Raw genomic sequence first — 24,843 nt, forward strand, 5'->3', positions numbered from 1 at the left:
TAACATGGTTTCATCAATTGAATGTTACTCTAGCCTGCTTTCTCTGAGGGGGGGGGGGGGGGGGGGTGTCGCGAGTGGCCCTGAGGACCTGCTTCCAGTCTACCTACTCTGGTGGAGTGGCCACCCCGGGCGTTCAGGGGTATTACATGGCCTCACACCTGCTCGTCCTCAATGAATGGTGGTATGGCGACCGCAGGAAGCCCGCATACGCTGTAGAACGCTGGCTGCTGGGAGACAATGCCCTCCACATAGTTCCCTATTCAGTGGCACTGCTTCGAGAGCTACCACACGAAACAGCCACAATTTTCAAGATTTGGAAGTCGACGCTCCGTCTGAGGTTTGGTGGGGAAGTTTCTAAAGGGAAACTCCACTATGGAACAACGGACAATTACCACAGCTGGCGCAACTGTCCGGCTTTCGGAGCTGGGGGCTATTGGAATAGACACGGTGGGGGCAGTTGTACGCAGATGCACTCTCAAGTCCTTTCATTATATACAAGCGGAATATGATATGCCCGCATGCAATTCTTCCACCATCTCCAATTCTGGCACGCCTTTACCCCATACATATCCCACCTAACAGAGATACCTGAATTTAACCCCATTGAGGCTAAGGTTTTTATGGGCGACCATAAGATAACTAAAATATACTGCACAGTTATCAATAATACCCCTACCGCACTACACAAAACCAGAGAGGCTTGGCAGCAGGATTTGGTTCCCTTAGAGGAAGATGGCTCGGTAGAGGCTCGGGAATCCCCGCACAGTGCAGTAATCACGGCCCGCTGCGTCTTATCCACTTTAGGTACCTACATAGAGCTTATTATTATACCAGGCAAGGGCGGTGGCGTGCTGGGCTCATTGCGTCCCCACATTGCTTACGCTGTAGATCTATGGAGGGAACCTTCCTGCACACTGTGTGGTCCTGCTTAACACTGTCGAGGTTCTGGAGGGGAGTGTTCGTATGCCTATCTGAGGTTTTGGGGTGGGACATTCCATCCTCACCGAGGCTGGCCATACTGCATGTTACGGATGCATAGATAGAAATAGGTATAAGCGTCCCCTCCTATTTCTAGGTCTCACGCTGGCAAAAAGAGATATTGCCCGGGTCTGGAAAGATGAATCCCCACCGTCGCTTGGGGTATGGATGAGGGGTCTAGATTTCTGTATGGGCACGGAACTCCTGTTCTTCAAAGCAAAGAAATGCCCTTGAAAACACTTCAAAATTTGGAAAAGGTGGGCTGATTACAGGGGACTATATCTTGAGCCTCCTGATTCCAAGTCCCCCCCCCCCACCAACCCCCCCCCCCCCCCCCCACTGCCCCACCAACCCCGGAGCAATGTGGCGCAGTTGTTTCTTCTTTCCTCTTTTGGTTCTTATATTTCTTTGTAATGTACGTTTGTATAATCAATACTATAACATTGTTGAAACTGCTGACATTCGTATATGTCATCCTGTATACATACCTTGGGTACCCTGCAAGGCCCACTTTTTGTATTGACTGTCAACAATAAAATTATGTTGTGAAAAAAAAATGGAAAGCACCCCTCTCTAGATGTCTGAAGTGATCTATGAACTATGCAGATTTTGCTGTATTACCTGTTTATTCTGTACACTAGTCAGACTGCCAGCTGTTGTCAGCATGGTTCCTATAGTTTGCCTCCGAGGGCATTTATAAACCAGAATTTCGGGCATTAACCCCCACTGCCTCCTGTCTACCAGGAATATACCGGCTCTAGACATTTTGTCAAGAAAATGGATCTTGGGGGAGACACTGTTCCATTCATTACAGGTAAAGAGGCCCGCCTTTATGCTGTTTCTCTGATGCCTTCCATCTGTCTCATAGTAGTCCCTGTTTATCATCATTTCTTTCCTCATGCCCCTCACTTTTCATTTCAATCTCCCGAACACCCTCTCTCCCCAGCATACTCCTTGCACGCCCTCGTCTTTGTGGGACATTGCTTCATCACTGTAATCTACACTCAAGTTCCACAGAGACCAGTGGATGCACAGATTGCAATCCCCTGTCTGACTCTCTTCTGCCAGACTGTATGCACCATTCCCCTCTGCTACTTTGTCTGTTCATTCCCAATGGCTTCACTGCTCCGTGTCAACCTGCTTTTTCAAGCTGTCTTTCTCAGATCTTTCGCTAATAATAATGGCCTTTACGTAGTCTTGGCCTCCGCCCCACCCCTATCAAATGTATTACATTTCTCATCACTCATAAGGTAGAGCACCATTCTCTCTTATATACTGCACTTCCCTTACATTCATAGGGTTCTTTGCAATTATTAGTAACTTGTTTTAACATAGCTCATACCCCCATTTCTAAGCGTTTTGAATACATCTTTTCTATAGTTCAATTTAATAGTACAACATTTACTGACTACTAAAGATGGAAGGCATAGTCTATTTTTGCAGCCTTTAACCCTGTGGCAGGCAGATCACACTAGATGTAACCACAGAACTAATACCTGCAGATCATAATTATCGATAGTGCAGCAGGTGTAGTGGCACTGGGGTTTGAGAGTCTGGGCAGTCTATAGCACCACAAATATAGCTCTTTTAGACTGCCAAACCAGGGGATGCTGTGTTATATTCCATATAGGTATCATAATACAGCCCCGGTAATCTCCTTTCCCTTCACCTATATTCTCTCCCTACATTACACTTGTCACGGTTTACAGGGACTGGCCTTTTTACCTAGATATTACACTGCATTCAGAACGCAGGTTTTCCCTAGTTCGAAATCTCATACATTATGCACAAGGATCCTTGGAAGCACAGAAGGACTACCATCTCCTGTATAAAATGTATGTACAAAGTCCATGCCCAACATCATCCTTAGACTGACAGTAATACAGCAAGGTAGGACCCCTGGGGAGACCTATTGGTATATATGCATCACATCTTGATAAGATAAGACATAAGATACCGAAACTTCCCGACAGACACACTGACCAGAGACGCTAAGGTTCCTGCACGCAGACACTCCAGCTTGCAGTGGTCTAAAACATCCCTTGCGGGGGATCCAACTCGAGACCAGGACGGGGTACCACAGTCTCTCACTTCAGGTAATGGGGTTGACTAAATCCTAGAGGGATTATTGGCTTAACACCTACATACATGCTAGGTAAATTTAGGTACATTTAGTTAGGGAGGCATCGTAGGAGTACGCATCTTTTATCATGTATTTGTTTATTTGTATGTATTCATGATTATAGTAAGATGGTAGAACTATACCATCTATTTACCTTTATCGTACCGCTAATCATTTATATCTTATACTGCCAGCAGTTGTTGCAGCTCATTTATTTTACATCAGAATAACAACTGTTCAATAATTTCTTATTAAAAGCGCCCAGCATCTTTGTTCTGTGTATTTCTCTGAGACAAACTAAGTACGAACAAGTGACTAAGCGAAAGGTAGTATATTGTTTCCACGGTCCTGAGGGATCAGGGTTGTCATGTTCAATGGTTGCCAGGAACTATTCTCTCCTTGGTAATAGGAGATTCTAGTGGCACTGTGAGCTAGTTGGTACAGAAGGCCAACATACCCGGTGGGGGTTATCAGAGTTCGTCTGACACCAATCCTACAGTGTGTGTTGTCTAAACGCGCAGATCCTGTATACTTTTTATAGGAACTACACAACAGCGGGACTCATTTTTATTGCCTGCATTAGTGACCATGGCACCCTTGCATGCCACTCCAAGACCCACTCATCTTGCTGGTTAGATTCTGCCTCTATTTTCACTGTACTTTCTTTTCCCCTACAGGTTATCATTTGTGCCCTAGCCAAGTTACCTACTCTCCCTTTATCCCAATATAATCCGGCTTCTTCTCCTATCTATCCATTCTGCGATCTGTGCGCCATTTTTATTTCTAAATAGCTTGGTTTCAACGCTGGTTACCATTACGGCCTTTAGTTTTTCTGGAATGCGCCCTAGACATTTCACTTTTTTCACCAGGTGGATTTCCTCCTCGAAGGGTGTTGTGGAGACGAGCATGCTACAGAGAACTGAATTCACTTGCAAGGTCTTGCTGAGATTAGGATGCAAAGTAAGCCTAAAGACTTGACTTTGATGAGGATTGGTTGTGTACTCCTCAGCAGAGCAAGAATTGATAGATGAGTCTACTGTAGAGTAAAGGAGCAGCATTAGCTCAGTTTTTGGTTATTTAGCTGAAAGGAAGTCTGTGATTTATCCTATTGTTTTTCTCCTGGAGGTCTGTAGCTGTCCAAAGTAACCCCATAAATGTCTGTGATCGACCACTATCTGCTGTCTATGTAGTGCTAAAACTTAACGCCTCTCTTGCAGATGATGTGGCACAGAGTCCTAATGTAGAGGAAGAGTGGGGATCTACGAGGAACTGCACCCACCAGTCTTTCTGTTGGGGATTTAAATAGGCCAATCTCATAGTGCTGAGGCTGTCGCTCAGAAGGATTAAAAACACGTATTTTCTGCTCTCTGGACCCTTGTCCACTAGTTATTGCCCGTTAACCAGAATATTATGGTCCACTGTATCATATGTTGGAGAAAAGTCCTAGAAGCTCCATGATTACCATGCATCCCTTAGCTTGTGTTTGACATTACCAGAGACATCTGATAGGGTCACCTCTGTGCTGCGGGCAGTTCAAAAAATGATTGACATTTGTCAAGTAGCCCATTTTGATCTAAGTGTTTCCGTAGCTGGGGAACCACTGATCTTCCAGTTTACTTACTCATTACTTATAGACCCGCTCTATGCATCTAGTTACTTGCTCAGTAGGACCTGCTCAGTAGCAATCACTGCTCTATGTACATGAAATGTAAAGTGACAGTTCCCTGTTTGTAGGTCTTACCTGTGACGGTGCATGAGCTGCATGTGCTCTCGCTTGCGAGAGCTATTGTGTATAGCAAGGGGCTCACAGCTCACCCATTGCTTAGCATTGATTGTCTTCATTATCACTCTTATTTGTTGCTTACTAATTGGCCAATGCGTGTCGGCTTCACTTTCTCTACTTTCGGCTGGAGCATGGACCAAGTACTGATTCAGCTTGAGTGCTATCCCTCCACTATTCGCACTGTGATTTAGGTACTTTTACTTTTTCTTCTTCCCAGTCCTTCTGAACCTCTTGCCATTGTAGCTAAGTTTTAGTATACCACATGCACTTCAAAGAAGCCCTTTTCTCCTTTGAAAAGAATGTTTATTGTGGTAACCAATGTCATCTGCTTTTATTGTGACAACAGATGTTAATTGCTTTTAGTGTGATTACAGATGTTTTCTGCTTCCAAATGTATTCACCAGGACATGGACATGGGTGCAATTGCTGTCTACATGTGATAGGATTTTTTTGGACAAATACCATATATTTTTTTCACACATGGGGAAATTAAACGATTTGCTCTGAATCCCTGGGGTGTTGTGCCTAGACGTAACAAGCCTTCGCAAAGCCAATAGGACTCACCTTTGAGACTATTGGCTCCGCATTGCCTTTTGTTCATGCTGAACAGCATGGGCATTGCAGACTTTGCCGAGAAAATGGAGAGTGGTCCTCCACACCAAAGGGACGGGACACAATCATGACACCAAGTCAAAGAAAATTCCCTTTGGAACTCCTCAATAACATACCAGGACACTCAAGTCTCTCTCAAACTTCACTCATGTACAAACCATTGCAATTGCCAAGGGATAGTATATAAATGGTTTATTCACTAAATGAATGCCCAATAAAAATCTGTATTTTATGTATATAAAAAAGATATGTCAATGCAGTGCATTAAACCACAAATACACATTCATACAGTAAATACAATCTCATATTTTTTAGAAAAATCTCCTTGCTGTGATGCACATTAAGCAAATAAATTTCTCGCAGTTATACAATTTAACCAGCATTAATCTTCAAGTCACAATTAAAAAGCATATTATATGCATATAAACATTTAAAATAACATCACATGAAAAAATGACAAATTAATACAAAATGACCAAAGGCAACGTGTTTCGGTGGCAGTAACTGGTTCAAACCACCTTCTTCAGGCTTTCATAAAAACCTTGTCCAGGAATCCTAACATCTACATTGAAAGAAAATAATATATATCTGTATGGATCTGACACTTATTAAAACAATAATGTATATATATAAGGCAAGACAAAACATCCCCCTTAAATAAAACAACCATATACGGTACCAATGGCATTGCTGCTATCCACACAAACCTATTCACACCTTCGTCATTCTTATCTATATACCCAAAAATTCATGTTGTTATTTTAAATGTTTATATGCATATAATATGCTTTTTAATTGACTTGAGTGTCCTGGTATGCTATTGAGGAGCCCCAAAGTGAATTTTCTTTGACTTGGTGCCATTGCAGACTTTGGCAATTTTTTGTGGTCATGCTGGATAGGTGTTGTACTGTGCAGCATGGATACAAATATTAATTTTTAAAGACTATGATTAATCTAGCTTTAATGCACTTTAAAAAAAACCACATTAGCCCTGGTTGTATAATAGTTCTTTCTTAAATGAGTTGTAGCCACACTGACAAGCGCATCCGCATTGCTGTACAGTATGGCTACAAAAAATTTGCAATGCCTAAGCTCTCATAGGAGAGGTGTATTGGCTTTGCCAATGATTGTTTTGCGATGCAGGCTGCTATAGATTACATATGTTAGGTGACTACAAGTCAGTGCATTTTCCTTCATGTTATGTACATTACACGATGATGAAAAATACTAAAATAACTCTAGTTTCTCGCTCTAAACCTCAGATACAGCAAGGGAAAACATCTGGCTACCTTTCATGGAATCGGAGCTGCAGTGTGATGAACGAACTATAATTATTGGACACAGTTCTGGTGCTGCTGCTGCCATGAGGTAAATGCCATGTTTGTTACATTTTTAAAATAATTTGTTTTCCTAGTATATTATGTAATATCTGTTTGGAGAGCGCAGGCTGCCCTGTGCGGTTTCTTGGCATTAATGTTACTAACTAGCGGTACTAGTTTGATTGACCCTGGGAAGATGCACGATTTTACAGCCAAAAACGCTGATTGATTTCTGAAAAATGAGTGTAAAAACGGTAAATTAATCCAGGTCGTTCTTGTTTATGTTTCAGATGCTTTACTTAATCGTGCATTCCCTAAGAGTATTTGCTTTTTCCAGGATGGTGTGTTAAGCTATTTTTTACAGGCAGCATAGTATAGCGACCTTTGACCCTGTCACCAGGTAGATCGCCCCCTCAGCCGCCACACGGTCCCTCTGTGCCGCCGCTGCCCATTGTGCCACCTGTGATTGCCCAGTCTGTTTTTCGGTTTATTTTCTGTGCCTTCCCGGTCCTATTTGTTTCGCCTGTATTTGTCTCCTCCTTTTGTCCTTGTCGCTCCTAGTGCCCGTGCCACCTGTGATTGCCCAGTCTGTTTTCCGGTTTATTTTCTGTGCCTTTCCTGCCTTATTTGTTTCGCCTGTATTTGTCTTGTCTCTTTGTCCCCCTCGCCCCTAGTGCCCGCGCCCCCCCCCCTGCCCCCCACCCACTCCCCTCCCTCGCACTTCCCTCCGCTGCCACCCTGCGGCCTCACCTCCCTGGTGCCCCATTTGCCACCCCGTTCTCGCCTCCCAGCTGCTCCTTCCTTCCTTAGCCCTTCTTATGGAGGCTGCGCAACGCCGCGCCGAAGGCAAGCCTGTCTGTGCCCGTCCGCTCCTGGACCGCGCCCAGCGCCAGAACCCCTAGACCCCGCCAAAACCTAGTTACCCAAATGAGATACGATACCACGACCCTCAACGTACTCAACACCAGCCAGCCAGCCTGCTACCAAGCCACTTCGAAGCGCACCCACGGACCCTTCTCCTGCCAAACCTGCAGATTCACCTGAGTCCGAACCCACGTCCCACCACCCAGACCAGGCAACAACAAAAACCAACTCAAGTGCATCCTGCTCAACACCCGCTTCGTCCACAAGCACGCCGTCAAACTCTGGGACCTCCTCGACACAACAGCACCAGACGTCACCTTCCTCACAGAAACCTGTATGAATGCCTCCTCAGCCCCCGACATCGCCATAGCCATCCCGGACGGCTACAAGATCACCCGAAAGGACCGCGCCAACCAAACCGGAGGAGGAATCGCCATCATCTACAGGAACACCATCAACGTCACGACCAACTCTGAAGATGCCCTCACCACCCCTGAACACCTACACTTTCAGATCCACACCGACCCCAAGACAACCCTCAGAGGAACCCTCGTCTACAGACCCCTGGGCCCACGCACACAATTCAGTGAAGCCATCGCTGACTTCATCAGCCCACACGCCCTCGCCTCATCAGACTACATCCTCCTAGGGGACCTGAACTTCCACCTGGAGAACAACAATGACAACAAGCCCACCACCCTGCTCGACAACCTCGCCAAGCTCGGACTCAAGCAATTGGTGAACACCCCCACCCACTACGCTGGCCACACGCTCGACCCCGTCTTCTCTGCCAGCAGCCACGTTGCCTTCAGCCACTCCACCGGACTACACTGGACCGACCACAGTTGCATCCACTTCACCTTTAAGAAGACCACATCTCACCACCGCCCGCAACAGATCCCCCGCAGATGCTGGTGCAAAATCACTGCAGACCAGCTAACCACATCGTTGAGCCAGAACCCACCCATCACCACCACAAACCCCAATGACGCAGCCTGCAACCTCACACAGTGGATAGTCAACTGCGCTGACGCCCTTGCACCACTGAAGAACCCACCTGGCAAGCCCAGCAACAGGAAAACAGCATGGTTCACTGACGACCTCAAAGAATCAAAGAAATCTTGCAGATCCCTCGAGAAAACCTGGCGCCGCGAACAGACGGCAGAAAACATGACAGCCCTCAAGAACGTCACCCGCAAACACCACCAGTTGATCCGCACCACCAAAAAGACATCTTTCAAAGAACGGCTGCACAACAACGCACACAACAGCAAGGAACTCTTCAGCATTGTAAAAGAGCTCTCCAATCCCAACGCCAACAGCAACAACATCACACCGTCACAAGACCTCTGCAACTCCCTCGCCACGTTCTTCCACCGCAAGATCGCAGATATACACAACAGCTTCGGCGCCCAGACTCCACCCCAATCCACCGAACCAACGCCCCCTACAACCACCCTCAGTACTTGGACTCCCATCAGCACTGAAGACACCGCCCACGCTATGAACACCATCCACTCCGTCTCTCCTTCCGACCCATGCCCTCACCACATCTTCAACAAAGCCGACACCATCAAACAACTCCCTCGCGTCCGCCACCTTCTCAGAGAGCTGGAAGCACGCTGAGATCAACGCCCTAATGAAGAAACCCACTGCGGACCCCAAAGACCTCAAAAACTTCCGCCCCATCTCTTTTCTTCCCTTCCCGGCGAAAGTGATCGAGAAGATAGTCAATAAGCAGCTGACCACATTCCTCGAAGCCAATGGGTCCCTCGACCCATCCCAGTCCGGATTTCGAGCCAACCACAGAACCGAGACTGCCCTCATTGCAGCCACCGACGACATCAGGACCCTACTCGACAACGGGGAAACCACCGCCCTCATTCTCCTAGACCTCTCAGCCGCCTTTGATACAGTCTGCCATCGCACCCTAATAACCCACCTCCACAATGCCGGGATCCAAGGCAAAACCCTGGACTGGATCACCTCTTTCCTCTCCGACAGAACCCAGCGAGTCCGCCTCCCTCCCTCCCTTCCGCTCTGCGGCCACCGAGGTCATCTGCGGCGCCCCTCAAAGCTCATCACTCAGCCCAACCCTCTTCAACATCTACATGAGCCCCCTCGCCACCATCGCACACAAACACAACCTCAACATCATCTCATACGCCGACAACACCCAGCTGATACTCTCCCTCACCAAAGACCCAGCCACCGCCAAACTCAACCTCCAGGAAGGAATGAAAAACGTTGCGGAATGGATGAAACTCAGCCGTCTGAAACTAAACTCATCCTCGGACCATCCCCATCCTCCTGGGACGACTCCTGGTGGCCCGCAGAACTAGGCACCGCACCTGCACCCACTGACCACGCACGCAACCTGGGATTCATCCTGGACTCCTTTCTCACGATGACCAAGCAAGTCAACGCCATTATCTTCATACTTCACACCCTGCGCATGCTCCGTAAGATCTTCCGCTGGATCCCCACCGGAACTAGAAAGACGGTCACCCAGGCCCTCGTCACCAGCCGACTTGACTACGGGAACGCCGTATACGCAGGAACCACAATCAAACTTCAGAAAAGACTCCGAAGCATACAGAACGCATCTGCACGACTCGTTCTCGACATCCCCCGCCACAGTCACTTATCAGCCCACCTGAGAGATCTGCACTGGCTCCGCGTCAGCAGAAGGATCACGTTCAGGCTCCTCACCCACGCACCCAAAGCGCGCCACGACATAGGCCCGAATACTTCAACAACCGCCTCACGTTCTACACTCCAACACGCAAACTCCGCTCCCCCAGCCTCGCCACCATCCCACGGATCCGCAGAACCACCGCCGGAGTAAGATCATTCTCCTACCTGGCGGCCAAGACGTGGAACTCCCTCCCCGCCCACCTACGTCAGACTCAGGACCACCTCACATTCAGGAAACACCTCAAGACCTGGCTTTTCGAGCAGTAGAGGCACTCCCCCCCCCCCCCCCCCCCCCAACACTCCCAGCGCCTTGAGACGCTCACAGGTGAGTAGCGCGCTCTACAATTGGATTGATTGATTGATTGATTGATTCTTGTATAGTGCATACTTTGAATACATTCGCATCTAGGTGCTTATAATGGGATACGATTGAGAAGAGACGTAAGTCAGTGCGAGATTTTCTCAGTGCTTGTCGGGGTCAAAAAGTGTTCAGAATACATGATCATTCAATTTTTGGTCTCTGCAAAGTTTACAGAGCAATCGTCACCTATGCAAGTTACAATTGTGAGTCTATGCAAATGTATGGGTAGAGTAGCACTCTAAGGGATTTGTAGTTTGCTTGTTTAATATACGCCTTGATTATGTAGGCCACACTACTCTCTCACACACACCACACCCTCCCCCACACACTTTTGTCATGCCATTTAAATAAATCCCTGTGAGGATGGAAGGCTGAACGTCAATCCCAAACACGACCGTAAGTGCCTCGAAGACAATATTTGACGTGTTAGACGTTGGCAATATTGAGAGTGATGGGAATTTGGTGGTCCCATAAAGTCCACCTACGCCATTGCTTTAAAGTTGTGTTTTGTCGCGAGCGTGAGTACGTGCGTCATTGGGGCGAGGCAAGAGGCCTCTGGCTCCGGCTCAACGGTCATTCAATTACACGCATTCCTTCGTCAAAACAGCTGTCCCGTGAGTACAGGTGCGGCTGGTTTTTTTCTGAAACCTGGTCTTGAGAAGGGGAGGTTTAGCATCTTTTATTTGAAGCACATCCGATATCACGGCATTATTCTGCCCTGAAACGAGTCAGCACTTTCTTCTAAATCAATCCTGGTTCACTGTTCCCAAAGAATGGACTTTAGAAATCAACATTTCCGGAAATATGATATCTGTGCAGCCTCGGGTGACTGACGCCCTTTGTGCGACTTCGCTGACTCTAATTTCATTTCCCCAGGTATGCTGAGACGCACGAGGTGTTCGCTATTATTTTGGTGTCCGCCTACACGTCGGATCTGGGCGATTCCAATGAGCGGAAGAGTGGTAAGGTCCTCATTTGCATTGGGGGGTTACAGTCTGACATAGCGAGCCTTGAAGCGGCTTGGACTGGCTGTAAGTGCCCGCCCACGTCTTGAAAATACTTGGCATGTAAATCGTGAAACTGACATGTACAATTGTTAAAGTCTCTTCAGAATGTAAAAATGAATGTCTTAAAGATGTGGAAGCTTTTTACCTACTTAGGGTGACAAACTAGATTTTAAGGACTAGAAACCGGGATATATATTCTCTCTTCTTCTCTCCACAAAGATAGTGTTTGTCTGGGTGTGACAAAGTTAACCCCCTCCACTACAGGCCCGCGCCGGCCCCACTGCCTAGGACATACACACACACGTTTGGAGTCCGGCATAGATTTTACAAAACAAACAAGCAGGAAGGAATCCCTAGATACAGTGCTTGATTTGAGCATGTGCTCAGCACCGGCACTTGTGTTAGCCTGTTTTGTCAGTATTCACTAAAATAACTAATATCTGACACACCCAAAGCTATAAGAATAGCTTGAGCAGCAGAGATTTGTAATTTTTAATGTATATCAAAAATCGGAATTATCACACTTGCCGGAGTGGGATGGTTAGTTTTGTTGGTACTATCAATGGCAGCAAGGGCAATGGGTGATGCAAGCTGCAGGGGCCTCCTGACGATGAACCTGGCACTTTTCCCCCTTCATATAAAGTACTGCCTGGATAGTTCCCAATTTTCAGGTGGAGAGCAGCTAGCTCCTTTATATAGAACACTCCAAAACACCAGAACACTCCAAATCTGCTCACCTCAAATGTCTGTTCTACCAGAGTTTTTACTTCCACTCACTTCTAATGTCTGTTTTTTTTAGAAGAGTTGTTAAACATTGGATTAGCAAGTGCCATCCATTCGGAGCTGAAATAAATACAAAAGCCTTTCACTATTCCAGGCACTGTATTACTGCTTTGGATTGGTAAAAATCATCCAAGACTACCAGGAATGGATAAAAGCAATCCCGACATGTATTTCACTCTTATTACAGCATGTGAGAGAGAAATAGCTTTGTTGAGACACAATGTAGACACTAGTACAGGTCCAGAACAATGTCCTATCAGGCTTACAGTGCCTCATACATTATGCAAAAAAGAGCAGGGAACCCTGGGTTGTTAGGCGTTGTAGATTGGTCCATATAAACAAGCTGCTCTCCACCTGAAACGGCACGGAGGTGTCCGAGGGGGTGATGGAGGGAACTTAGCACATGTCTATAGAGAGTTCCTGATGCCCCAGTGCTGGAGCTCAATCAAGGCTGCCAGAGATGAGCATAGAATTTGTAATGGAAGCATTCTCCTACAGTACAAATTCCTATGTGTAGAGAGACACAGAAGATTCCCACATATTAAATGTGTACTATGCACTGCAGCACACATGCAATGCATTTGTACATTGAGAAATGAACACTACTCTTCGTTTGTGCCTGCTTCAAGTAGGTACTAGTTTTTCATGCGAAACCTAATCTAGCTATCTTTAGATCAGGCTTTAGAGCAAACCCTGGGAGTGTTTGCACCGACCCACCCAGTAATGCCACATTGGCGCACAGCATTTTCTTGTCTGTGAAAAATGCACCATTCTAATGCAAAAGACGACTTGTACTAAATAGACTCCAGAGTCCACCTAGCACCCTCTTGAACTACTATCAATTGGGCCTCTCTGGGGGAGGAGCTTCGCGCGCAACCAAGATGGCCGCGTGAGCACAGGGCTCCCGAGACCCTCGCAACCTCCCGCATCTATCCTGAAAATTATCCTGATTACATTGACGGGCTATTGATGACGAGCCATTACTGATGCGGACACCGTTGTCCAAATTTGAAAAGGACTTCGGGAACCGGAATAACAGCAATTTGAATATTGCGGCCTGCCCCTCGGAGATGCCCGGAGCTCGAGTTGGTATGGTGCCCGGGCAGTAGTTGAACAACAACGGCCTGAGGAACCACAGACTTGTACTTTCACTTTAGTTTTTCGTGGCTCCAGTCGGATCCTATCTAAAGTGAGCCTGCTACCAACAGACGCTTTCTGATGACTTAGCGATCATAAGGCGATATCCTCACATCGGATACTGGGCCCGGACAGACCGAGTCCTCTGGCTGCCGCTGATACTTGGATCGCAGCCATTTCTATCGAGATACGCTACTGTGGAAGGCCTTCTTGTCTGCAATGGCGACCAAACCTGATGGCGACAAGCAAAAATCCAAGGCCACTCGGCGAGGTACCTACACCCAAGCAAACATTATGGATCAGTATGTCCACTCTAAAGGATCCCCTGGTGGACCAAGCAGATCACTGGATGGTACTAAAGAGGATCCCTCCTCATCGGCGGAATTGACTTTGCAAGACGTCATGGGTGCCCTTGATGGTATGAAGCCGTCCATCGGCCAACAATTCAAGACTCTCGCCCACAAGCTGGACGCTGTTTCGATCGATGTGAATTTGATCCGTACAGATTTATCAAAAACGAATGAAAAGGTCAAATCTTTAGATCTGAAAACTTCCAGCCTAACGGGCGATGTGTCCGACTTGCAGACGGAGGTCCGCAATCTGCGGACCTCGAATGATCTTTTTGCGCGCCGGTTGGAGGACTTTGAAGGTACGCAACGTACGCATTATTGGAGTCCCGGAAAAGTCAGAAGATCCGGCAGCTGATCTGTTTGTGGAAGATCTTATTACTAAACACCTCGCTCCTAAGGGTCTGAGCAAGTTCTTCGCAGTTGAACGAGCTCACAGAGTACCGGGTGGTAAACCGAAGGTGGGTGCCCCGCCGAGACCTCATCTCCAGAATCTTTAACTTCCGGGACAGAGATGCTATCCTGCAGGCTTCACGGATGAATGGACCCACAAAATATGAAAATGCCACTGTAAGTTTCTACCCGGATTTTACACAGGCAGTCCAAAAACAAAGACTTGGATATCTGGGCGTCAAACGACGATTGAGGGAAATGGAATTGAAATACGCAATGCTATTCCCAGCTAGACTGCGTGTGGAATTCAAGGAACGTACATATTTTTTTGATCGTCCAGAGACTGCGGGAGAATGGCTCGACACTTTGTCACACCAACGTGGACGGGAGGAACATTCTGGAGGAGCGGAAGGCGGCCCGATGGAGCAGGAATAGGAACATGGTATCCGGCCCCTGAACTTTACTGATAACTCTGGCAATGGTTTGATGCCTTTGGCTGTAGGATTTAATGTGTCATGCCTGGGAGTGGCGGGGCGATGGGTTGACTCTCTTCCTCCTAGGGGGTTTCTTTTTGTAGACTTGTTTGATATAAGGGCGACAGGCACACTGCAAGTTGGGGTGGATGTTTAGTTTCACGCAGGGGTGCAGGGTGGTGGGAGTTGTAACGGGTTTTTTGGTTCGAGGGTGGGGGGATGTTTCAGTGGGTGTGTTTCGGTTCATTACAAGGCAACGTATTGTTTTATTATCTGGTTTGGATGTTGATTTCCGAGGGGAGGTGGATCTATTTTCACTATCGGGATGGGGGTAGGGGATTGAGACTACTGAGTTGGAATGTGAATGGGTTGGGGGATAAGATAAAACGAGGGGTTGTGTTACAACTGTTGAAACGACTGTCTCCTGATGTGGTATTGTTGCAAGAAACGCATTTGATTGGTAACACTTGTCGTGCCATGAACCGGAGAGGATATCACAAGGTTGCCCATTGGGGGTTCACCTCTGGATCCCGAGGGGTGGGTATCCTAGTTAGGAAATCTCTCCCCTTAGAAATAGATGCAATAGACCTGGATGATAGGGGGCGTTACGTAGCCCTTACTGGACGGTGGGAGGGTAGAACTATATCCTTGATCTCAGTTTACGTCCCCCCGGGTCCACAGTCGACAACTTTTGCTGATCTGGGGCGAATGGTGTTGGGAATTCCTGAGGGAATTCTGGTCATGGGCGGAGATTTTAACTCGGTTGTCTCTGGCAGGGAAGATCGGCACCCACCCAGAGACCTTACTGGGTCACAGAATTGGCTTACTGGCTTTATTGACACACTGGGGTTGGTGGACTGCTGGAGATTGTTACACCCAGCTCAAAATCAATTCACTTTCCACTCGGGTGCACATGGAAGCCTTTCCAGGATTGACTACCTTTTAGTACCAGCTGCACATGCCCCCTCCATAGCTAAAGTACGAATCTGGCGCGGGGAATATCCGACCACTCTCCACTGTGGATTCGGATAGACGTGAGTGTTGGGTCAGAGGGACGGGTAGCCCCGATTAATCCGTGGTATCTCCGTAACCCTAAGACCCGCTCGGAGTTGGTCAAATCTCTTGACCAGTATTTTGTTGAGAATTTGGGATCGGTCTTCTCTGCAGTATCGCTCTGGGAGGCCTTTAAGACGGTCATCCGAGGACAGGAGCTATCATTGATTGCTGGATCGAAGAAGAATAGCCACGAGGAGGTGGTTAGGCTCGAGACACAGATCACCGAAAAGGAATTGGGCGTCACCCGTGAGAAGATGCATGTTATGCGTCTTAAGCAGCTTGACTATAGGGCGCTGGTTACGGATGCCGCAAAAGTTATGGGCAGGGAGCAACAGGGTCGTTTGTACGATGTCGGGGATAAAGCTGGCAAGCTGATAGCATGGTTAGATAAAAAGGAGAGGGCCAGTCGTGTGGTTCCTGTGATTGAGAAAGTAAATGGTCTGCGTGTGACTGAACCCGACGAGATTGTCCAGAGTTTTGCGGAACATTTACGAGAAGTGTACTCGCCCGTATCTGATAGGCCGGAAGAAGATTCCCATTTTTTGTTGCGCGACATTGCATTGCCCAGCTTATCTGATTCTGATAGAGAGTCGCTAGATGCCGTAATAACTGCGGACGAGGTGGCTCTTGCTATTCGCTATATTCGTTCGGGTAAGGCGATGGGACCTAATGGTCTCCCCATTGAACTCTATAAACCGCGCCCCGATAAAATCGCGCCATATCTTTGTGACATGTTCCTGGAATTGCGCGATAGTGGCTTCCTTCCCCTTGTGACCATTGTGGTGATTCATAAGGAAGGGAAACCAAGGGACCGCTGTGCCTCCTATAGGCCTATATCACTCCTTAATGTGGAACCCAAGATCCTTGCTAAGCTATTGGCCAATCGTGTAATAAAGGTAATTGGTGACTTGATTCATCCAGACCAGTCCGGTTTCATTCCGCATCGGAATACGGCCCTGAATCTGCGACGTTTACATGGTGTTCTCGCAAGGACTTCGTCATTGTGTGAGCCCGCCATCTTGGCCTCTTTGGATGCCACAATGGCTTTTGATACGGTGGAGTGGCCGTATTTATGGGCTGTACTTGCCACGTTTGGTTTTGGTCTTGGCTTCATTGGCTGGGTCAGGCTCCTGTATGAGGAACCGTTGGCCCAAGTGGTGGTGAACGGTCGGGTTTCAGAGCCCTTCGTTCTTGGAAGGGGCACGAGTCAGGGTTGTCCATTATCTACGCTTTTGTTTGCTCTTGAGCCCCTTGCTGCATGGATTAGATGGGAACCGTTGATGAAGGGTATCCGGTGGGCCCCTGACCTCGAGGATCGTATTTCGCTTTACGCGGACGATATATTGTTGTACCTGACTTCGCCCCGGAAGTCGTTAATCGTTTTGTTCGATGTCCTCACCTCCTTTGGGAAGAACTCGGGTCTGGTCATTAACTGGGCTAAGTCTTACTTATACGTCCTATCGGGAGATGTCCCTCTTCTGCCGCGTGATTGTCCCATCCAGGTCACACAGACAGGTTTTAAGTATCCCGGGGTTTATGTATCGTTAAACCCGGCTGCCCGATATGAACAGAATTTGCTCCCACCGCTAACCCGACTGAAGCTGGACGTGGTGCGCTGGCGTAAGCTGCCGCTCTCGCCGCTTGGCCGTGCGGCGCTCTTTAAGATGATGTCGCTACCGAGATTTTTGTATGCTCTTCAGAACACCTTTGATGTAATTCCCGCGGGTTATTTTCGTGCCATCGAGGGTCTTCAGAGGAAGTTGATCTGGGATGGGCGTTCGCGTATCGCCCTAGCTAAGTTGACGCTTCCATGGTATGACGGTGGCATCGCTCTCCCTGACATCAAGCGGTATTACTGGGCGTCTCAGTTGGGGGCCATTAATCATTGTGTGTATGGCCCCGGATTGAACCCTGCGTTTGCCATGGACAGGTGGCAGTTGCCGGGGGGCGATTACTATAGAGCGCTTTATACTAGTTTGGATAAAGGGAAGCTTTCCGGGCCCACAAAGATTGCGGTTCGGGTCTGGCACTGCGCTAGCAATGCGATGGGATGGAGGGATCGACTGACCCGTGCGACCCCTCTTTTTGCCTCTGAGAAGCTGGGTAACTTGTGGAAAACGAAAGGATTTAAGAAATGGGATATGATCGGTATCAGTAAGGTGGGTGATCTCTGGGTAAAAGGCAAGTTTAAGACTTTTGAGGAATTGAAGGCCGAGTACAACCTGAGTGACAGGGAATATTTTCGATACGCTCAGGTCCAGCATGCTTTGACTTCGGTTTTTCCTGAGAGTGCAGATATTCCGGAGTCCTCTCCACTTGAGGATAGAATACTGGATGGTCATGTGCCAGATAGTACTATCTCCTTGATTTATAAAAAGCTGATTAATGGTAGGACTGACCTGTTGGTGTCCCTCCAGGACGTGTGGACCCGAGACGGTCTTGAATTAGACGATGAGGATTGGCAGTCCGCTATCTCTTCTCCCAAGGAGGTCGCGATTCCGGCCCGTTTCCGGTTTGTGCAACTGAAGATCCTGCATAGAGTCTATGTGACTGGCCCACGCTTGATTAAAATGGGTTATTCAGATGAAGGTCTCTGTAAACGTGGCTGTGGGCTGCTTGGGACGTTTCTACATATAATTTGGGAATGTCCTGCAGTAGCTGCTTTTTGGATTGGGATACACAATAAGATGAGGGAGGCTACTGGTATTGTTCTGTTGCCCGAGGCCAGACGTTGTCTCCTGAATGTTTGGGAACCAAACTACTATAATGTTGCACAGACTCAGCGGGCAACCCTGGGAAATATGGTAGCAAAAAGGGATATAGCACAACTGTGGGGTTCCTCAAGATCTCCCACGTTTGAGGCTTGGATGGAAAACATGCACTGGTGCATGTTCAGGGAGAAAACGGTCTATGTAGCATGGGGAAGACCCAGGAAATGGGGTAAGGTATGGGGTCATTGGAACACTTACCGTGGAGACATTTGCACTCCTCCTCTTATGGAGGTCCCTGAAGTTCCATTTTCCCCCTGACCTGCCATTCCTCGTAGTGTAACAGAAATAATCGACTTTGTATTTGTCTCTCCCCTGCTCCCATCCCCTAATATGACTTGAGCACCTTATTGTATGGTATTTTTATTCCTCCTTCTCACTCGGACTGATATCCTATTGTATTGTGTTTATTGCCTTGTTTGTTTTTATTTTCAATAAAAAAAGAATTACAAAAAAAAAATTAAGCCTCTCTGCACTTTTGGGGCAGAGGAGATAATGGGTCCTTGCAGCAGTCTGCATCGTCAGGCTTAATGATCAGAAAATTCTCTCTTCTGGTAGATCTTGGGCACACCTCTCCGTGTCTTGATAGTCACATGCTCATGATGTGAAGGACAACCAGGCACACACTGGTATTCTCTCCTCTTGCTAGGTAGACCAGACGATTAGCCTTCGGACCATGCTACTGCATTGACACCCACAGGGCTAAGAGAAATCAGGGAAATGGGACACTCACTCTCTCCTATTCAGGGCTCATGCGCATTACCTAGTAACAGTGTGCATAAACTCACTTATCCTTTGGTGTACTTGCCCTGTAAATATTGACCCTTGGCCAACCTTTGGAAAGTTGGGTTCTGCCTGAATTGTTTGTTTTTCCTTGAAGAATCACTTGCAGCACATGCAATAAAAGAATTCAGTCCCTCAAAAGGTCATACTCCGTTTGCAAGTGGTGAAATCCATATCGATGATGGACTAGCACCTGGTAGGGTATTACAGGCTTGGTATCAAGGTGAGCAAAACCTGGGCATAGGGAGAAGCAAGGCTCAGGTCCTACTTTTGGACTTGCTATGTAGGAGATGTCCCTACTAACAATTCATCTTCAAAGAAAATGTATGAGCTGTGGTTACATCACATGTTTGGTGACTGTTTCATGTATACCTCTAGCTAGAAGAAAGACATCTCAGGGCTTATTTATTTTACATCACAAATTTGAACTGATTTTCGATACTCCTCTCAATCTGGACTTTCTTGTCAACATGTGCAAGTTCACACTATCTCTTGGACGGAGATTTTAGTTAACCCCTTCCATGCTGATGACGAACCCCAGCCGTCATGCACTACGGTGCTCGTGTGCTGATGACGGCTGGGGTTCGTCACGGCCTGCCCCTGTTCGTGTTGTTTACAGCACACCAGGGGAATCGCGGCCGCATGGAAGGGGTTAAAGGTAGTATTCTTTGACACAATGGCATCTTCTTTTCTTACTCTGCTGTTGTTGTCATCCCACGTTGTTGTATTGATACACCTTCAGATGCCTTAACAACATTGTGTTTTGGTGAAGTTTTGAGACTATGTTCCTCTTATTCTAAATTATCCTCTTGCCTCAAGAAGCAAATGGAAGTTGCAGCTGTATTTCTCTCTGGAAATAATAAGAGCCTTCCAAGTCGAAATAGAAGCAGAAGTAATATATGTTGTTTTTCGCCCTGTATTGCAGTTTTGGGCCTCCTGTTACAGACAACTAATTTGTGTGGGATTAGCAAGCAATGGAAAATACTATCTGAATTTGTTTAATAAATTACTTGTAGTTAAGTTATGTGGCGTTCTGTGTTTTTCTCACTGCTTTTTCTTACGGCATGTAATTATTACCTTTCAGTTGGCTCTGTTCCACCCAACATTGGAATAAGACTAACTGTCCCAGAACTGTGTGTGTTGCATAATGGCCAGTCTTAAGAGGCTGTTCAAAACAGGCAGGAATTTCAGCACTCACTTCCTCCATTATACTGTATTTGGAAGTGACTTGAATTTTGTATTTTATTTGTACTTCCAAGCCTGTCATTTTCTTTGTATTCCTCACTTTAGCAATGATGTGGACCTTGTGGTCATTGAATATTAAGCCTCCTGAATTATCCTGAGGGGCTCTCAAGGAAATGCTATATGTCAAAAGGACTAAGAGGTCATTAGTACTTTTACTATCTGTAGTTTTTTAGGAGTGATCCCGTCCCCACTTTAAAGTAGTAAAAGAGTGACGAGGAAATTGAGAGAAAGCTTACTTGAATGGCAGGGTATAATACATCAGAGGAGCTAGCTCTTCTGATTATGGGAGTTATGTGGCCTCCAGTTTCTTGCAAGAGTTGTTTTCACATTTTCTCTATAACAGCCTCCACTGGGTTTTCACTCAATGAATTTGGAACCTACAGCACCAACCTATACACGATGATTTTCAGAAAGTTCACAGTTTGTATGCTTGTGGTTTGTCTTGCAGGCTTTTGAACTTTTTACCAGTTTGGTGCGGGATGTGACATGAAATGTGATGCCTAGAGGATTACACATTACCTTTTGGCTCTAACTTTGTAGATTAGATAGTGCTTTCTATCTACTCTTTACATTTGTGATTCATGGTCTAAAACATCTATTATTGATACACTATAAAGTTGCAGAGACTTTCTTTGCAGTGGGCTCGTTCTATACTCATGACTGAAGCAAGACATTTGGGATTATGAAGTTGTAGGCATTAAGGGCCCGATGTAGGTAAATCTTTTTTACCACTTCTTAAATACCGATTCATACCGAATCGGTATTTAAGAAGTGGTAAAAAAGAGGAGGGCAGATGTAGGTAATTATTTACCGAATCGGAAGGAATCGGTATTTACTGATTCGGTAAATACCGAATCGGTAATGCCCATTGATTCCTATGGGCATTGAAGCCCATAGGAATCAATGGGCATTACCGAATCGGTATTTACCAAATCGGTAAATACCGAATTTTGCAAGGGTGCAGGGGGTGTCACTTTGACACCCTCTGGCACCCCAATTACAGGCATGTGTGCCATGTGGCACACATACATGCCCTAAGGGCATGTCTGTGTGTCACATGCACAGGTGTTCATGCACAGATGTGCATGCACACCTGGATTCGGTATTTTACCACCCAATTGGATTGGGTGGTAAAATACCGACTCCTAAAGGCCTGTGGCACTGTTTTCAGTGCCACCTACATGTGGAATTTACCGATTCGGTAAAAATACCGATTCGGTATTTTACTGAATCGGTAAATTTACCGAATCGGTAAAATTACCGATTCTTAAATTAAACGTCCCCTACATCTCAAAAGCCTAATACCGGTCGGAAACGGCCGAAATCGGCCGTTTCCGACCGGTATTAAGGCTCCTACATCGGGCCCTAAGAGCCTTAGTGTAAGGAATGGTGTTATTAATTTAGGAGCGGTGTGCCTCAACCAACTCTGGCTAGGTCAGAACAGAGTTCTGAAAGAATCTCTGATCAACCTGTAATAGCTGTGGCACAAGTACCAGGCAATCCTCGGAAAGATTTGGGTTACGTTAAAGCAGTACCAAAAGGTTTCAAGTGAAGAACATAACAAAAATAATTCAGAAACAATGTAGAAAAAAGAGATGTTTAATAAGTAATAAGAGACCAAGATTGGTAAGTTAAGGTTACAGGGAGCCACAGATCTGTATTTTGAAAGTTTGGGGGCCAAAAGTACTGAGAAAAAGTAAAGTGGCATTGAAAAACAACAGTTTGCAGTAGACTGGGAATTAGTTGCAATTTCAGCTCAACTGAAATGCAGTTGAGATTGGATGCTGCAATGGGGTCACCACAGTCAAAGATGTTATCTTCATACTTAGTCTTCAGCTGCTAGAAAAGTTACTTCTTTTGTTGACCCCCTGGAGAGACAAGGCAGTGATAAGTGCACTACACCAAACGAATATTAAGGTGGCAGGGGACTTATTCCAGGACGGGAAGGTAAAGACTTGGGAAAAGGCGGCGGGGACGGTGGGAGCGGGCACAGTACTGCAGCGATTTCAATACCACAGAGTACGCAGGGCCATGCTGGAACAGCTGGAAGAGGATTTGGCTGAGCCGCCGAGGTGCCGGAACTTTCCTATGTTATCAAGGCAGAATCTCCATGTTAGATAGTAACAAACATCTATAAAATAGCAATAACGCACAGGGAGAACCGTTACACAGCAGCCAGGCTGGCATGGGAAAGAGACCTGCAAATAACGATAGATGAGATGTGGCGATACTGCTGTACGAACACTAGGCAAATCTCACTGCATGGTAGGCACAGACTCATACACTTCAAATACATTAAAAGAGCATACTACACTCCAGGGCGTCTATGCAGGTGCGTGCTTCCGGAGGAGGCGACCTGTGAGAGATGTCATGCACCAACAGCAGACTTCCTGCATTAGGATGGCTCTGCCCGGGAATATACGCATACTGGGAAGAGATATTCAGGGAATTGGGGAGAATTGTGGAAGTGACGTTAAACCCAGACCCGGCGGTGGCACTCCTGGGATATTCTAAAAAACTACCTAAGGCTACACATAGATTGGTGGATATGGGCATGCTTACAGCTAAACGGGTTGTGGCACTGTGCTGGATGAGAGGGCCGGTGCCCACTGTTAGGTGATGGTCGCATGACGTGCTGTACTGCTGCACGCAGTCGGAAAACTACAATGAATTGCTGCCGCCACGTAGCCGGCCAAAACATTTCTGGGAACTATTCATGGCACAGAGACCTAGTGGGAATGGGGATGCAGAACCTGGGGACCAGCGAGAGGCCGAAACGCAACACAGGGAAACCCTTTGAGAATAACAGAGGGCTGATAGATAGGACACGCACTGAGTGGTGGATCCGGGGAACATCTCTCATGTAGTGAGTGCAGCTAGAGGAGTTGGGCTCAGAGAGCGGGCCTAGAAAGGGAGAGTGGATGGGGGGGGGGGGGGGGGGGGCGGCGGATGGTGCCTGGACCGGGTGTAAGCTTGAATGACAATCGGCAGTGAGTAGCGGGACCATCACGGTGATCGCACACAGCGTTAACTTGGAGGGCTCTGCCTCTTTGTAATAGTGAATGCGATACGAACATAACACGCTGCCTGCCCCTTGTTGGGTTGTTGGCATTAAAGCTGTGTACTTCCTAGGCAGGAGGCATACTGCCCACAGATTTCGGATAGACACTGTGTATGATTGTATTCTTTTGTGTTTCTAAGTAATAAAACCTCCAAAAAAAAAAGTTACTTCTTGTCAGTTCTGCAACCCCTAGTTCCTTAGGGCAGGGGCCTGTGCACCATTTCACTCTGCAGCTAGGTTTCCTGCAGGGTCCAGTCCCCTGTGGTAAGCTAGGTTTTCTTTGCATCAATATTGCTTTTGTGTCCCTGGAGCAGGTAAACAGGTGGCCAACAGCTTGCCCCTTGGAGGGCAGGTCCTGTCGTTGGATTGTACCAGAAGTCTTCGAGTGAGTCCTCTTTTTCCGGCAGGAGTCTTCTTCCATCTTGTCTTCTTCTGATGGACTCTTCCCACGTCTGAGGAATGTACTTAGGCAGTTGCTGTTGAGGTGCCAGCTTTATCCTGTGCTTAATCTAGTTATCAAAGAAATCTCACCACCCAGTCCAAATTAGTTTCCCACCATCCATCCAACTCCCTTTTCAGTCCTCTTTGCCTTACTGTGAAATCACCCAGGAACCCTTGTTTCAAGATGGCAGAACCAAGCTGACACATGACAAGCCTGCCTTCAGGTGCTTAGCCAATCGCCTATTTCGAAGAGCTCTTCTCTCATCTAATGGGGCAAAATGAGTTGGTCCTCCTACAGTGACTGGAGCCTGGCTGTCTAGGCAGCACATGGAAATGAATAGAAGAAGTCTCTTTGCCATTTTGAGGAGGCGTGGCTAGCCATCTAAGATGGCGGTCATAGCTTGATTGTGCTCCGGACCCACCCGGGGGAACTATCCCTATTTACGCCGTGTTCCTAGCGACTACCAGCCTGGGGAACCGAATATTAAGATATCGGAGCCCCCGCTGAAGTACCTGGAGCAGCATCGGTGGCTGCCCGGCATCGCTGGAACAGTCTGGGGCCTGTACGCTGATTGCCATCACTGGAGGCTGGGGCCTGGAGCAGAGGAGGAAC

At 47.1% G+C, this 24,843-nt stretch overlaps 1 protein-coding gene across 1 annotated transcript in view; it reads left to right on the forward strand.

Moving 5' to 3' along the window:
- The window catches only part of RBBP9 (RB binding protein 9, serine hydrolase), a 236,958-nt gene that overhangs the window by 158,357 nt on the left and 53,758 nt on the right, over nt 1–24,843 (forward strand). Inside the window, exons 3-4 of the mRNA XM_086926914.1 lie at nt 6,758–6,863; nt 11,613–11,698. Of these exons, the coding sequence (XP_086783040.1) occupies nt 6,758–6,863; nt 11,613–11,698 (192 nt within the window). The remainder of the gene's footprint in view (nt 1–6,757; nt 6,864–11,612; nt 11,699–24,843) is intronic.

Source organism: Lissotriton vulgaris, chromosome 6, assembly GCF_964263255.1.
Source record: "Lissotriton vulgaris chromosome 6, aLisVul1.2, whole genome shotgun sequence".
Lineage (NCBI taxonomy): Eukaryota > Metazoa > Chordata > Amphibia > Caudata > Salamandridae > Lissotriton > Lissotriton vulgaris.